The following is a 17171-nucleotide window of genomic DNA, read 5'->3' as shown; positions in this document are numbered from 1 at the left end:
AGAAGTGAACATTGCTCCCACTGTAAAACAGGAATGTTCTGAATGAAGGAGTAGTACACTCATGAACCTCTACTTTTTAAGAGCAAGAGATGAAACAGCATAAAACTGCCTATATCAAGCATGAATAAAGGTCAGTTACGGATTTTAAATTGTTCAAAAGGTTTGTACTTCAACATCACTAAAATGTAGGGAGCAAACTGATGATAAATCTTGGAAGTGAAGAAATGTATTTTCTTAATTTTTTTTAACATCTGGTCTTGGAACCAATTTTATTTCAATTTCTGCTAATATAACCACATAAATGCCTGATTTATACAGTTTATGTTTCCCATGGCAACATGATCTTTTGCTTCTTTCTTTCATTTCCTTCCTGCTCCTCCCCAATTTCTTTCTTGAGAGGATCAGGAAAAGATTTTCTATTTCTCAACTGTTGAATCTGTTAATGAAAATTTGAACTAAACAGTTTAGCACAATTAAGCAGGATGCCTCATTCATCAAGCCTTCCTTTTTCTGACTCCCATCCTGTCGGTCAGCAGAAAGCATGTGTTAAGCAGGAGCTGTGTTTCTCTGCTTTTGGCATGCCACATCTGTTTATAATTAATAGAGGCACATACAGTGCCATTCACATCATGGTTTGTGTCTCCCTGTGCCTGTGTTCACAGGCCCTTTGGGACATTTACAAAGTGTGTGTTTTTTAACTGTCCTGGAACTAAAGAGTGTAATTTTGCCTTAGAATGTGTTTATGTGCCTTGTAAAGGAGCTAGTCATTTGCTTTTGCTCTCTTTTTTTATCCTGTGTGTGTGTGTGTGTGTACACGCCAAAGAAGAACTACACCAGATAATGAGCATAGACTATCTTCCACCCACCCACAAACCTTTCTTGTAAGTTAATGCTTTTATTTTTTATTTATTCCTTTGTTAACAGCATATTTCTAGACTTCTCTGGGGTTTTTCTGTTGTTTGAACACTATTTAGTTCTGATATCCTGTCCTCATGTTCTTCAGTCAAGATTTGGTTCAGATTTTTAATATAACATATGTAATTATAAGTCACTGGGACCCTCTCTGGAGCTATGCCTTCTTTCTTTTGGGTCTATTCCTGACCAGTAAGCATATAGCATTTTTCATTTCATAAGCCCTATTATTTAGGAATTATCTAGTACCTAGAAAAATGGAGCTGAATCTACAAATTATCTATCCAGGTATTTCATATCTCTAATCTCAACACCTGAGATATTTGACAATATGTAGGCTATTGACCTTTTCTCTCATTTTTATCTAAATAATTAATATTGGTTATGCATGACCATAGTAACATTGACTTTTTTTTCACTTAAAAAGAGGTACTGCTTTTGGACATTATGAACATCCCTTATTAATATTATGAGCAACTGAATGAATTCTGGTAGAAGAGCTATGTGAAGGAGTTATTTAATGACTGAAAGAAGAATTGGGGGGAAAGAAAGAAGTTGAGACTATGGTTAAAGCCAATGGTGGTTTCATCCATGGTGGTTAATGATGTTTCTTAATCTTTAAATATCAAGTCTGTTGTAGTGCTTAATTGCCCTTAATATCTAAGTGAATTACCACCATATTGGAGAAAAGAGGAAGTGTCCTACAAATTCTTTAGTGTTTATTGAAGAAGAACATCTTGAGGGGCTTTCAGAATTTTACAGAAAAGAGGACGCTGTTAAATTCTAGGCTTTCACGTCCTTCAAATGGGAAAAACAGGATGGCTGAGTGTGTTTCTTCTCGAGCATTAAATTTTGTATCAGTTTGCTATTAAACTCAAGGATATGTGAAGGAAGCAATTTTAATTGCTTGGCACTTAAAAGCCTGCTCCACTGTTCAATGAGTTAGAAATATTTTGAAAATTTGGTTGCATTTAGAGTCACGCAAATTTACCTGTCATAAAATTTTTTGCTATACACCTAAATAATCTGTCTCTTAGAAGTGAGCATATAAATGAACTACAGAATGGTCACAGGGGAGAGGGAAGCTAATATTTATTGAAGACCTACAAGATGCCAAATACATTACATTCATTATTTTATCTATTCCTCTTAACATCCATATGAGTAGATATTGCTGATTCTGTTTTATAGATGAAGAAGCTGATGCTAAGACTGGCTAGGAGCAGTTACCTAAGTGGTATGAGGTGCAGGGCAGATCTGAAACCTGCTGTTTTACTGCAAAGGCCTGTTTTGCTTCTCTATTGTCTTTATATCCTTGAGATTATGTTGAAAACAGCAAAGAGTGGCAGCTCCTTAGTTCATGTAGGCTTTGCAGTCAGTGCAGCCTGATTCACCACAGACTCATACCCAGCCTCACACACAGAAATACAGTTTGGGGCTGACTTATCTGGATGTATATCTAAATTATCTCATATTTTAAATAATGCTAGATCCTCTCTCCAGTTTCTGCTTTGCAGGCAGCTTAAAATGTGTCAAAACTTTCATTGTCCCAGAGTAATACTAAGAATGTTGTGTTATGTTAATCAAATATACTGCGCTACCTCATATTAATTAAATTTGTGGTACCTAAATCAAGAATCCTTGAGATTGACTTTTGAAGTGTGCTCTATCTCTGGCATAAGAACAGCGCATTTTGAGACTTTCCTTTACAAAAGGAAAGAAAGCTAACTCCAGGTATCATTCAGAGCCCTTTCAAATGACCACCAAACAGAAGAGGAATCTGGTTTCTATGGAAGTTTTTAATAAACCTCATTATTTGACTATCAGTAAAATGTCTACAATATGGCACTTTTCCATTATTTATTTTTCTGCTTATGGTTATGTTTTAAGGCTCCTCTGATGTTGTTTGCCCCCCAGGAGGTAGTAAATGACCACAATGTCTAGCTTCCACAGGCTCCTGCTAACAACTGCCTCATAAATATTCAGGAGGGGCATTCTGTGCAAAGGCCTGGGGAATTAGGTGACCTGCCAAGTCTTTGCACATCTAATATCTATGATAATGGCTGCAGAGTACACAGGACGAAAGGAATGGCCTTGTAGTGTGAAAATCCAAAGAGGAATCAAGACAACCTGTGGCTCCTGGCTCCTGCAGGCAGCTGCCTTGCTGTACACCTCTCCCAGGTGCCAGCCACTGAGGTCAAGGCCTTTTCCCCCTGCCTGAGGAATAGTGCTTCCTCAGCAAGTCTTCACCACTCCAGAATGGTGGGCTCTTCTCTTTAATCTTTTGTTATAATGGTAATTAGCATTACATCTTGAATAGTAAATTAAGAAATACAAACAGAATTTTAAATTTAAAAAGCTTTTCCACTAGGAATCTAGTTGCATTAATTTTGTGGACTGAAGGTAAGCTAAATTAGCCAAGTTTGTGCAAAAGGCTGTCATTAAATTTGAGAAATGACAAGAACTGAGATTTCTCAATATGAGTGTTGAAAGATTAATTTGAAAAGATCTCACTAAAAAACACAAAAGGTTATTGCTAACATGGGATATTTTATATTCGTAGTCTGTACCTGGTTCAAAAAAAATGCCTATTTACAGGATCTGGTTTAAAAAGAAGTTATACATTTAGAAGACTTGATCAAATTGAAATATTTCTAGTTATTTTGTTCTGGTTATGTACAAGCACAGTTTTAAGGATAATATTAGAAATATTTTTATGTTATCAAAGGATGTTTGACTCCCAGTTATTAAACATTTTACATCCAAACAGAATTGAAAAACAAACAGAAACAGAGAGAATGAGATATTTTTTCACCCTTTTTCTTCTTAATATGATTTCAAAAAAGAAAGTACTTATTTCTTTGACAATATTTTACACTTTGTGTTTACTCTAAAACTATTAATGGTGAAGAAGAAATGGTAATGATGAAAGGTAATAAGTTTCTTGTAAGTATAATTAATTTTTTCCAAAGTGGTTGCCAGCCTGGTAGTAGAGTAAAAATATGTTTCATATTTGAGCAATGGAATTTTAATTTTATAAATAGCAAGTGCCTTAATTTATGTATCTATTGTACATTTTAAACATCTGTTTTCAAGATGACCATTTGGGAAAAAGTTCACTGGCTCCACTTAATATATGTTGTTTGGGTCTATATACTACATTCAAGTCCCAAATAAGGCTTTTCTAAAAAAGAAATTTTACACAAATTGCTTTCCTTATTATAGACTGCCTAACCTAGAATGGCTTTTTAAAAACAAGCATGTGTGATTTCAGTATGAGTTTTCAAATGTTATACAATGGTTAAAGCACTGAAACTTACCAGTTGCTGCAGTGATAATGAGAATAATTTAGATTTAAATGCTAGAATAGCTGATGGCAGCTAATGGTTCTCTTAGAAGCTCACTTACCACAGGACCCTTCCTCACTGATGTTGCCTTTATTAGTTTATGGTAGATTTTTGCATTCAGAGCCTACAGACTGGCTTTTTAAAAAATGCTACTTTAGGGTAATATACTGGTTTGTAGCATTATTTTTTTATCAAATTTGATTAATTGTAGCCATAGGTAGCTTAAAAGAGCAGCTTGATTAAAACTATTACATATATAGGAAGGAAAGAAATAGATTGCCTGTAGCTTAGCTATAAAATAGAAATCCAAGCTCTGCTTGAAATAACTTTTATAGGTGACCCTTCTACTTAAACATACACACACACACACACACAGACACACACACACACACACAATATTACCACTTCTAAAATGCCTAGGCAGCCATTGCTATTAGAAAATTTCCTTCCTTCTACCTCCCTTACTGTGTGTTTGCATCTTTCCTAAAAGCACAGGTCTGGAAGCAATTCGCATGATCCAGGGTGTAGTCCATAGTCTTCCCTGCAATTGAGACCAGACCCAACGCCGCAGATTTGCTAACATCAAAATAGTGTGCTAGCTCCTTTTCATCTGCTATTAGGACAGGGATTTCCCCCTACCGCCTCCCCCTGCAATAGGCATAAGAGCAGCAGCTTTGTTACAAGAGGATCTGAAAAAACTCTGGATCTCATTCTGCTGGAGATCTGTTTATTTTGCAGTCAGTAAAAATTAGGAGGAACCTTTCTGAAAATTCTGCTTGGTGACCCCTAATTTAAACATTTGCTACTTTTTTCTTCTCAACACTACTCCTTCCTTATGTGTATTGAACTAAATTTAAGATGGGGTAGGGAGTCTTGATCCTTTTTTTTTTAACTTAGAGTGGACTTTCGGAAACACTTACTTAACCCTGGGCAGTAGTACTCAAACAATGTAGTTAACAATCTCCTGTAAACCTTGTTACAAGTGCAGATTACTGAGTCCCATACTTCAAAATGTTAATGTACTGAGTCTGGGGTGAGACTCGGAATCTTCACTTTTTCCTAAGTTCTCCAATGGTTAAGAGGCAGGGCATCCAAGAACCTTCCTTTGAGGAACAAGATTGGCTTGGAGTCCTTGCTTATCTGTTCACACAGAAACTAACAACTGTAACCACCTAGGAATTTATATGATCTAGGCAGTGTTTTCCCAGGTACATTAATGTTGTCAGGTTCAGAAGCAAAAAGATAACAACAAGGCCACTTCACATGAACAGCAGCGTGGTATATTCTGAGAGTTCTCTGGAGTGGGAAGACCTGGGTATGTTCCAGGGCCCTGTGGCTGATGCTCTGGCAGTGTTGTACAACTTACTACCATGACTCAGTTTTCTGGAGTGTGAATGAAGATAATCATCTTTGCCTCCCACAACTTGTAAAAATAAGCTAATTTCTGCCTGGTAGTGTAGTTATATAAGTAACAGATTTCCAGAAACCAAACATCAATAGAAAATCCAGCATTTTCTTTGTTTGATAATAATTCCCCTTAGTTTCAAATGATGGTTCGTAAAACCACTTCCTCAGAGACTTTCCCCATAACTTTCTACTTTTCCTTCATCCTGTCTCAATTCATTCCCATAAAGATATTGAAATGCCAGATTATATGTCACGTTTCTAAATCACCTTCTAACGGGTGTTCTTGGAAATGTTACATTCCCCACACTCAGAACCTAGGAGGTCAACCATAATTGACTTGCTAAAAATAACCAGCTGCTGAGCTAGCCTGGGATATTGTATGGGATACAAAGTCAGGTTAAACCACAAAACCCTTCCCAATAGCCAGTCTGTGTGTGGGTGCCTCTATGTAAACCTCATGCAAGAGCAGAGAGAACTGAGTGGGGGAAAGCTCTTAAATGGTTCTTTGGAATTAGAATTTTTGCAAGGAAGCATCCCTGCCCACCCTGACTAGAGAAAACTCTCTCCTCGTTTTACCCATCTCATCCTCTCCAAACACTACGATACACCTCCACACCAGAACAGCGTGCAGCAAGAGTCCATGCCCCTTTAACCTCTGCTTTGTCTAAGTCCAGAAACGTGCCTGTGGTTGAACATGTTGGGTTTATTACTTATTACAGTGAGGTAGAACATATACCATGGGAAGCCATGAGGCATCTCAGTAAGAGGGTGTTAGAAAAGACTTGGAGGATTTGAATTTTGGTTAGGGAGGATTTGGGAAAGGTCTAAAGAAGCAGGGCTTTGCCTTAGATTGGATGCTGTCAGGAAGTGGAGACAATTCTATGACTGGGTATCTTAATAAATATCATCCATAGGGAGGGTAGACCAGATGGAGATTAAAGTTGTAACTGATAAAGAAGCAACAGTCATTCATATCACTCAAAAAAGGGGATGTTTGGTATTTTGTGATTTGCACAATGACTGTTTTTTCTGGGCTTAGCTAAAATTACCAAGTGGCTTGTTGTGACTCACTTCATCACAGTTGCAGAGTGACATTTGTGATGTAGGTCTGCTGTGAGACGAGTTGTGTGTCCAGCAGGAGAACAAGATGGCCTGGCTTCTTTGTTAGCACTGACACCTACCTGAAAATGTCAGGCCAGTTCATGAGTGAAAGGGCAACTTTCTTCTTTTTTAAAGCAAATGTCTTTCTAGTATAAAATCATTTGTAGGGCAGTGTGATTTTTCATGGTGAACATTCCAGATTCTGCTTGTAGGTTTTGTATTTTACATTAATCCTCAGCTTTGCCATTATTCTTTTATGACCAGTTGAGCTGATCTGATCTCAAGATGCATATTTCTAGCATTTAGGAACTTATGCATTGGGAAGGGACATTTAAGGATTTGGGAAAAGTTAGAAGAGTAAAGAAATGCTTCTCCCATGAAGCAGTGGGTCAGTAGGGAAATTATAAGGAAGAGCAAAGGGAATGAAATTGTTGCCAAAGTCTACTCAAGTGAGGAATGAATGGATAGATGATAGATAGAAAATATCAGGCTTATCTGAACTTTGTACCACTCTAGAGAAACGGTAATTATCCTAAATACCTCTAGAACCAGTAATCAACAAAGCACATGATTCTTACTATTTAATTATTTGTTTGTTTATGTTTGTACGTATGTATGTGTTGTGCCTATTTGACACATGATGCTAAAATTATGGACTGCTACAATTATGGTAAAGAGCAGCTAATGTTACAGTAGGCTTTTCTTACTTCATAACTAAGGGGAAAGTATGTGGGATGAAAACTCCAGTAGAAAATTGTGTGCAACATTTAGTTTTAACACCTACTGCCTTTGAAATCTGTCAGAAATCTGTTGTCAGCTGTGGTGTTCTTCAGAATCATTTCTTATAAACATAGAATGGTGTCAGGGTTTGGGGAGATGCATTCCTTTTCCAATAGATACTTCTGCAGAAGCACCCAGTAGAGAGGGATCCTTCCTCAAGAGGTTTGGGAAAGGACCCAGTTGTGACACACATGTGGCACAGATAACTGGAGAGACCGAACTCACGCTTGATGAAGTTTTGTCATAACGAATACCTGAGTCTCTGGCACCACTGGGGTCAGAGTGGAGATAGTAGAGTCTGTTTTGTGATATCTTAAATCCACTGAATTAATGTTTATTGTAGGAGCCCCATAAGCAATGAGGTTTCACAAACAAAGGTAAGGAATGCCCTTGGTAAGGGTATGTGAAAATATCCTTGTTCTTTTTTTTCTTTTCTTTTCTTTTTTCTCTTTTCAGAATGAGAATTCCAAAAAGAACAAAACCCTTCTCTGATAACTTTTATAAAACACTTTTGTGTTCAGGTCTCCAAGGACTAAGAATAGGACATACAATTCTCCATTCATTTCTCAAGTGTCAAGAGAGAATCGAGTTTAAAGGCTCCAATTCCCTTGCAAGTTACATTGTCTGTCTAGATGAATTAGTATTTAACATGGCTTTGGGAAAATCTCAGCTGATTTGCAGGTTTGCAAATTGTTCAGACTGATAATGAAATCTCTAGCTGAGGAAATCACTAAACCTAGTTCATGGCATGAGCTTTTTCTCCAGAAATCTGGATGTCTTGAATCAATTCACTCATCTGCCTTCTCTGTCCCATCATACTAGACAGCAAAGGGCTGCTTGAAAAAGTCACATACACATTAACTTGGTGCCACTGCAAATTCATGGCCTCTAACCTTAGCTGGGCCTTCAATAAGGCCTCATAATCCTGCTATTATCCTTTGTCAGCTGCCCTCCCAAACTACCACCACTGAAGTCATTTTCTTACCCTCCATTTCCTCCCCTGCTCAGTAAAGGGCAGTCCATGCCTCATCCATTCCTATTCTTCCTTCTAGATACAATAGTATTCATGTTCCTCTTCTTATCCAGGGCTGTGTTTTGGGTCCTGTCCCCCTCTATGCCCTCAAGCACCTCAAACTGGCAATTATTTCTATCCTATAACTTCATTTCTCTCTCTTTACTAAAGTTTTCCCTTCAGAATATAAAATATTTTATATTTTTCCATTTAAAAAATGTAAACAACTTCACCTGACTCCATGACCCTCCAGCTTTTTCTTTTCTTTGCAGCCAGGTATTTTCCCCTCCAACTCATTCCTCCTCTAACTACAGTCTGAATTCCACCTGGAGCAGGCCACCAAAACTCAAGGTCCCAAAAGACTTTCCAAAAACTCAAAGAACCTCCTTTTGGCCAAATCAAATGGGCCCATTCTAGTCCTTTTATTCCTTGAGTTTTCTAGGCAATGACACAGTTGACTACCACTGACACCTTTTCCTTAGCCTCTACGTTCCTCTCCCCCAGTTTTGCACCTCCCTCTTCCCCATTTCTTTTTAGATTCCTCTCCTTGTGCATGTCCCTTAAGTGTTAGTATGTGGTAAGGTACTATCCTTGGACTCTTTTTATTCAGCTCACTATTCTTGGAAGATAACTCTATAGATTCCCAAGTGTATATCTCCAGATATTAAAATTCACATAGCCAACATTATCACTTGGATGTTTTATAGGTATTTAAACTCAACATTTCTAAAGATGAACATTTGTCTCACCCTTGCTCCAACCCATCTCTATGAATAGCAGGTTACTGTCCTAGTGACTCGAACCTGAAATCTTGGCATTGACTTGGACCTCTCTTCCTCATTTATCCTTCTCCGTTTAATCAGTCCCTAAAATATACCCATTCTACCATCTAAATGTAGTCTCTCCTGTATTCATTGTGCTGTTGCCTTAGTTAAGGCATTGAAAATTTCTCATTATTGTTTTGTTCCTAGTTATCTTCCTAAAATGTGGCTTCCCATTACTTTCAAGGGAAACTCTTAAGCATCACATATAAGGTCCTTCATGACCTGACACCTGCCAAACCCTTCAGCCTGATCTCATTACCAGTTTTACATGTTGACTTCACTCTGGCCAGAATATCCTGCTGGAAATTCCTTAAAAACACGTAATTATTTCACAATATCCCATTTTATATACCTCTCCCTCTGCTTCTGACATTCTTCTTTTCTAGTCCCTCTGGTTAATTTCTACCTATCTTTTAAGCCTCCTTTATTTTCATAGTAAACCTATAATATAGCATCAGTTATACTATTTTGTAATTGACTACTTGTTTTTATTACCACCAAGTTCTGAATTTTACTTTTTTCACTTACATTACCTGCCTGGGCCCTAAAAGCATTTAGGTTTGCTATTTGTGTTTAAAATACCAAAATTATCAACAATTTTCCAGTGAAATGATGGTGGTGGGGATGATGGGGATGATTATGACGGTGGTGATGATAAATACATTCACTGAGTTCTATGTGCTAGGCACTTTCTAAATGTTTTTCATTATAATATTATTACTAATCTCGTTTAATAGGTGAGGAAACCTAAGGTGAGAGAGGTAAATACCTTGGTCAATTTGCATAGCTTATGAATGGTGGAGCCAGGATTTGAACACACGAAGTAGTACTTCAGAGACCAAAAATAGGGAAAATATTATCCATGTCCTGATACTAACCTTATTTCATCCTGTTACTTTGTGAGAGAGCGCAAGCCTGGGAAGGCAATTTAAAATATTTGTGATATATCTACTTTGTGTTGGATTGAATTAATTCTTTGAATAAAACACAGCTTCTCCCTCAAGTTTACCTCCTAGAAAGGGAAATAAGATATGAATATACCTAACTAACTAGGCAAGAGAAGAGTACAGAATCTCTTGGTTGCTGCCTTGTAAGCATCTATAGAGCTGAGGAAGTGAGATCCAGGGAACTTTAGATTGACACATAACATCCCTCCCAGAATTCAGTCTATTCTCATATTAGCTGTTGCCTTCTATCTATATTCACTTCTCTAGGCAATGAGTTGAATCTTTTGAATGGTAGTTTAACAGCCCAGGAGAGGATTGACTTATCCTGAGGATTCATATTTGAACACAGTATGGTTCTAGTCTTGAAAAGGTTGTGAGTGCCCTTTTTCCAAATCATAGAGTTGTACCACTCCCACCCTGAAAGCAGTTCAGTGAGCTTGACCCTTTTACTCTGTGGACTTCTCAGAAGAAGAAGAACTTCACAGCAAATACTTTTATTCAATGAGTCTATTCCCTTTTTTTTTTTTTTTTTTTTTTAGCAGAGAACTATTTTTGTGGATGCATTTTCTCAGAGGAAAAAATAACTATTTATCATAGACAACCTGAAGTTGTTGGTAGTGGCCAACTCTGACAGGGCTGCTTGATGAATATGTCAACCTTAGACTCTCTTCTTTTAGTTTATGAGTACACAAAGAATCATTTTGAAATGCCTGGCTTGCTATATTTTTGATGCTTTGCATATGGAAGATGCTTAATAAATTACATTTGTGATTCAATATACAAATATACAAATATGTATGTGATTGTAACCCCCATTTACTAGTCCTACTCTCTGTCAAGAATCAGAGGGTTCAAGGTCCCTAAAACTAACACAAAATTCAGTGGCCTCTATATTAGTCAGTGTAAATAATACTGCAGCTACAACAAACAACCTCATCTCAGTGGCTTAACAAAACAAATGTCTAGCTCTCGCTTACATCACAGTCAATATGTGAGGGGCATTGTGTACCACACAGTAAACCAGGAACCCACACTTCTTCGATCTATTAGCCTTGCTGTGTGCTAAGTCCTTGGAGCCTTGAAGGCCTCCACTTGAACCTCTGCATCTGGTCCACTAGACAAGCAGAGAGAAGGAGAGAAAGAAGAGAACATGGAATTGTGCAAGAGAGATTTTCAGAAACTTAAAGTAGCACACCTGATCTCTGCCCAAATTCCCCTGGCCAGAACAAGTTACATGGCCCCATCTAAATACAAGGGATCCAGGAAATGTTGCCTTCCTGTGTGTCCAGGAGAAAAATAAAATCATTTGGTAAAAACATAGTATCATGTCTATCACAGCCTTTATCTCCTTTATTATTCCAGTTATTGTGAGTATTTTGAAAGTTTCAAAGTTTCTCCCCTCCTCTCACATGTCAAAGGGGCCTCATAATAGGTTGGTGGAGAGAGCCAGGGATACACAAATAATACAGTCTTCCCAACTTTACGCTACCCACTTTTTCCTTGATCATGGCTTTCTTCAGCTGCTTCTCATTTAGCTCAGTTCAAAAACATTAATTGAGGTCCTACCATGAGGCAAACACTGTCCTATGGCCTGGGGAGTCAGTGATGAACAAGATTATCTCTTAATCAGATGCTTAATCTAATGGGGCTTCTCCTACCATGGTATGTCCCGACATCAACTCCAAAAGGCCTTCTCCAGTGCCTCTCTCCCTCTCAAACTTCTCCTCGGTCCTTCAGAGAGAAGACATATGTCCCTTTCCACACAGGCTCTAGACAGCAACTCTCTGCAGAAGCCCTTCTGGCTCCTCCAGGTATGCTCTGTGTTTCCAAAATTCTTCTTCAGACATCCCAAGAATTAATTTTGGGAGATGAATCTAAATAACATAACCCAGAGCCATGCCCTTGCTTATTACTAAGATTCTCTTTAGATTGTGTCCCAAAACATGACACAGATTCACTGATGTTCCCTGGCACGAGTCGAACTCTCATACTCTCTGAGTGGATCTGGTTGTCCTAAGGGTCACAATGCAAGCCATCATATTCCTCTGGAAGAAGTTTGTTCTCCAGAACAAATGATAAGAAATAGCAATAGCCTCAAGTTCCCCTTCACACATCTTCCATAAGAAAAAAGAATATTTATGCAAATAACGCCCTAGAAGCAACCATTGGTATCCCATGATTCCTTAAGGGGACATGCAAATTAAATTCTATAATAACCTGAGCGGTGTATGTGTGTGGGGTGTGTCTGTGCGTGTGTGTGTGTGTGTGTGTGTGGGTGTGTGTACAAAATTAAAATTTAGAAAGAAGTTTTGTGGAAGGAACTGACAGGCCTGTTAAATATAAGTTTAATTTAACAGAGCAACCGGATATTTTTTTACCCAAGATGCCAAATTTCCCAAGTTTAATTTAACAGAACAACTAGATATATTTTTAACCATGTTGGTAAATTTTCTGAAAGATGTCCCCAAACTCCCTCTCTGATCACGTCCTATAAGACTTGTATGGTGCATGTGTTTTCAACTCCACCCTTGTTCATTTTGGTTGTAGTAAAACTTCTTTAAATATGTTTTCTTCTGAGTAAGTGGTTTCTCCTAGTGCTAGATTCTCACCATGTCTGAAATGTTTTAAGAGCAGCTCTACTTATGCTCAAGGAAAATATCAAAGAAGGAAAAAATATATTAATCAGCACAATAATTCAAAACCTCTCAGAATGTTCCCCAGTGTGGTAGAGCTTTCTGGGCATATCTCTGAGAAATGGATATTTTGTATCTTGCTTTAGCATACACAGGAAACCAATTTCCAGGCAGTTCCTCCTTATGCTTCCTTTAAAACTTTCTTCCTAGAGAATTTGTAAAGTACCTTCTTCAATACTAATACAGATTTCCTAGAGTTAGAAAATTATAGGAGAATGGAGAGAGCTGGTTTCTCAAGTAGTTTACTTGTGTAGTCTCCTGAATTAGGTAGCTATGTATCTATACCACCAAGACAACCCCTTTATTGATTTAGTGATAAGCTGTATAGCAGTGGAGTTACATTGTTCCTTGATAGTCAAAGAGAAAACACAAGCATGGTTACTGTTGTCAGGGAGCTTAAAATCTAGATGTGAACATTAGAAATGGGAGCCCCCAACAGGAATATAAGCTCCATGAGAGGCAGCCGTATTCACTGTGAATACCTAGTGCCTTGAGTAATACCCAGCATATGGCAGAGTCCTCAAGAATTATTTGTTGAATGAATGAAGATCAAACATCATAGAGCAATATATCATCAAGTATTAAAACTGTAGGAGTGGAAGGAGTTCAGCAAGAATAGTGAAGACTTTATGGAAGATGGTGGAGTTGAGCAGAGCCATGAAGAATTCAAATAGGTGGAGGAGAGAGAAGTAGGCAAAGCAGGCAAGGAGAAAAGATGAGAGAAGTAATAGAGGAGGGAATGAGCTTGGTGCATGGGAAAGTGGGCTTAGCTGTGGTCAGAGGAAACTCGTGATGGAGTAATGGAGACCAAGTAGGTCAGACAGGGAAGATGGACTTAGACAGTCTATCTGGATTTGTGTGCTATCTCTGTCATTCATTCAGTAACTGGGTAAATAACCTCTTTTTGTTTTATTTAATATCTCCAGTTTGAGAATAATACATAGGATATAAATAAAATAAAAATCAAGAAGATATTATAGTTGAAAAATTTATAAACTTGGAGAGCTTTTTAAAAATGGTATTATTATTATTGATGACAACAATGTTCTGGTTGGGCTTTTGATTCCTGTAGTTTTCCCGCAATGGGAAAATGGTTCATAGAATTGCCCCAGGATGTGTGCTTGGGAAGGAATAGGTAAAAAAGATAAAATCTAGTGATTGATTGCATATTGGATAATTTTGAAATAGGACAAGTGAGAAAATTCTTTTAAGGTTCTTAAGTATTAGAAATGATTTTACAATTAAATTTGTGTGGTTAATTTAAATTATTATGAATTGTATGCATTTATTTAACCATGTTATTATGTGGGAATTAAAGATCCATTCATTCATTGAATCAGCAAAAGAACTTAGTTAGAATAACACTCAACCATGCTTGTAGTGTTAGGAAATGTTAGACAAAGCTTTGTTGTTAATGATTCTTGGCATGTATAATATTCCTCATCTTCAGAGAACTTAACAAATGTTGATTTAAACTTCATTTCAAATATATTCTCAAATTAAAGTCATTGTTTCTGAGTATGCCTAAAAGCATAGAGTAAGACATGCTGGTTGTCACATTAAAGAAACCATTGAAGAAGCCCAGGTGGAAAATTCATATTCATAGAGTAGAGATAGTTTTGGAGATGATAGCTTAAAACAAATTTGGGCAGTATGCTTTGCCCACAGTTAATCAAATTGTATAGACAGGCTCAGCAAATATACAGCACTCCTACAACTTCCCTCTTCTGAGTCCAAAGCAGGCATCACTAATCAATCACATTCTTTCCAACTGAGTCTTGATTTGGCCATCATGTCTCTTTGAGATATAGGGCTCTAGGCAGCCAACACCAGAAGATCAGAGTTGGAATAGTCAAAATGAAACCTACTTACTATCCTGGAGTAAAGGATGGCTCTATAAAGCTCCAAATAAAGAAACCCCTTTATCACTGTTAATGGTCTGCAAATGTATAAGTGCATATGATTAATATACATAAATGCAGAACTTATATGAGATGTCTCAACTTCCCTTCCCACACGTAGTTTTCTTCATTCATTTGGCCCTTCATTATTTATTCTTTACACTGGTGACTATTTCTCTCTCTCTCTCTCTCTTTCTCTCTGTTTACTGATAGGACATCTTATGTTGGGTGCTAAAGAGAGAAAAAAAGGTATGTAAGAACTACTTCCTGCTCTAGAAGAGTATACAATATGGTATAGATATGTTATGTGAACCAGTCAAATCCTGCTCCTTTTTAAAATGAATGTAATCCCTCAAGCTTTTCATTGGTTTTAAAAATGAAAATGCACTGAAACCATAAAAAAGCAAAAAGGATGTGTTTCTTTCTGGGTTTGCAAAGCCACTTCTGATTTCAAAGAAAGCTCTGGGGGCATTTCTTGTGGGCTCAGTTCTGATAGAAGCTAGGAGATAAGAAGACATTAAAAACCAAAACACCTAATTACTAAATTATCACCATCTAACCATCACTACTGTTTGGGTTAAACCTCCTTTTCCAGAAAATAGGGGGGAACAGGGAAGAGGTTCTGTGATGGGGAAAGGGCGACTACCAGTGTGATTTGTGTTCAACAGGGATATTGTGTGTGTTGCTGTTTGTCTCTGTTCAACACGTAATTGAAGGTGGCTGCGTTGCAACGCTGGCAGGAAGTGTTCTTTCACTTATCTCCTTTTATTCACAGTTTCAAGGATTCATATTTTGGTGTTTCAATTAGAAACATGGTTTTGGGGTCTGAAAGGCCTGAATTCAGGTATTAGCTGTGTGATTTAAGTTTTTAACCACTCTAATCTCCGTTTCCTCATCTGTAAAATGGGGAGATTCAAAATAGTTCCTCAAAAGGGTTGCTGGGGGGATTAAGCCAGATGGTTCACACAAAGCATCCAACACTATGCCTAGACATTGTAAGGGCTGAACAAATACTATTATCATCACTGGTAATGCTTAGTTGACTATAAGCTTCCTGTTGCCACTATAACAAGTCACCACAAACTTGGAGGTTTAAAACAATACAGATTTGGTTTTTTACAGTTATGGAGGTCAAAAATCAGAAATCAGTTTCATTGAGCTAAAGTTAAGGTATCAGCAGGGATGATTCCTTCTGGCGAATTTGAGGGGAGAATCTGTTTCCTTGCCTTCTTCAGTTTCTCATGCCCTCTGGCCTCTTCACCTGTCTTCCCCTGTCTTCAGAGTGCATCAATCCAATCTCTGCTTTTATCCTTACATTGCCTCTTGTCTGACTCCTTCTAGGTCCCTCTTATACATTGGATCCACCCAGACAATCCAGAAAAATCCCCCATCTCAAGACCCTTAACTTAATCATATCTGCAAAGTCCCCTTTTGTGATATAAGGATAAGGTAACATTTACAGGTTCTAGAGATTAGGATGTAGACATTTTGGGGAGCCATTATTCAACCTACCACATTCACTAATCAGATTATTGAACATCACTGAACTAATATCTTTGATATTGCTATAATGCAGAGTGGTGAGTGCAAACCCTGAGGACATGAGGGCTTGAGATGTTAATCAAATAAATCATTTTAGAAAACTCAGGAGTTTTTTCTGTAACAGCCATTCTCTCCTCTCACCTCTATCTTGTTTCTCCTTGCTTAGGAAGGAAGATATGATTCAATAAAGCAAAATAGAAGAGCATGATCCTAAAACTCAGATAGACCTAAGTTCACCTTCTAACTCTGCCACCTGATGGCTGACTGGGTTACCTTGGAAAAATTACATGATTGCCTTGGATCTGTTTCCCGAAACTATTCCCTGAGACAAAGATTTGAAGCAGGTAGTTTATTGGGAAGATAATCCCAAGAAGCACGGATGGAGAGTGAGGAAATCAGTCGGGGAATAGAAGAAAGATAATAAATGATGTGTTATCAAGCAGGTTACTCCTGGGGCCACTGGGTGACTTGTGGAGTCTGGAAGGCAGTGTAGAACATGCCTCAGAGGTACTCCACCTGAGGGAAGGAAGCTTTCATCACTGGCTGAAGGCTGATCCTAGGAGCATTATCTCCAGTACTTCCAGCCTGTTCCTCGTGCAGGCCGAGAAAGCCCTGGGGAGACTGTTTTGCCTTAGGACTCCTTCTGGGAAGGAATACTGAGTGCATGAGGCTGTGAATGGGACAGTCACAGCCTGTGCTGACTTG

The 17171-nt window shown here is 38.0% G+C and overlaps 1 protein-coding gene across 6 annotated transcripts in view; it reads left to right on the top strand.

The window, feature by feature from the left end:
• CPQ (carboxypeptidase Q) overlaps positions 1–17171 on the top strand; it is a 446657-nt gene that overhangs the window by 388753 nt on the left and 40733 nt on the right. The window contains exon 8 of one of the 6 annotated variants that reach the window (XM_063079636.1): positions 15138–15173. The exons of 3 other annotated variants lie outside the window; for them this stretch is intronic. In XM_063079636.1, coding sequence (XP_062935706.1) covers positions 15138–15173 — 36 coding nt within the window. Of the gene's footprint in view, positions 1–823; positions 882–15137; positions 15174–17171 lie in introns of all 6 variants that reach the window. 2 more of the 6 variants (XM_063079641.1, XM_063079639.1) reach the window with 2 other exon arrangements.

Source organism: Cynocephalus volans, chromosome 15, assembly GCF_027409185.1.
Source record: "Cynocephalus volans isolate mCynVol1 chromosome 15, mCynVol1.pri, whole genome shotgun sequence".
Classification (NCBI taxonomy): domain Eukaryota; kingdom Metazoa; phylum Chordata; class Mammalia; order Dermoptera; family Cynocephalidae; genus Cynocephalus; species Cynocephalus volans.
This window is presented reverse-complemented; position numbering and strand designations above follow the sequence as displayed.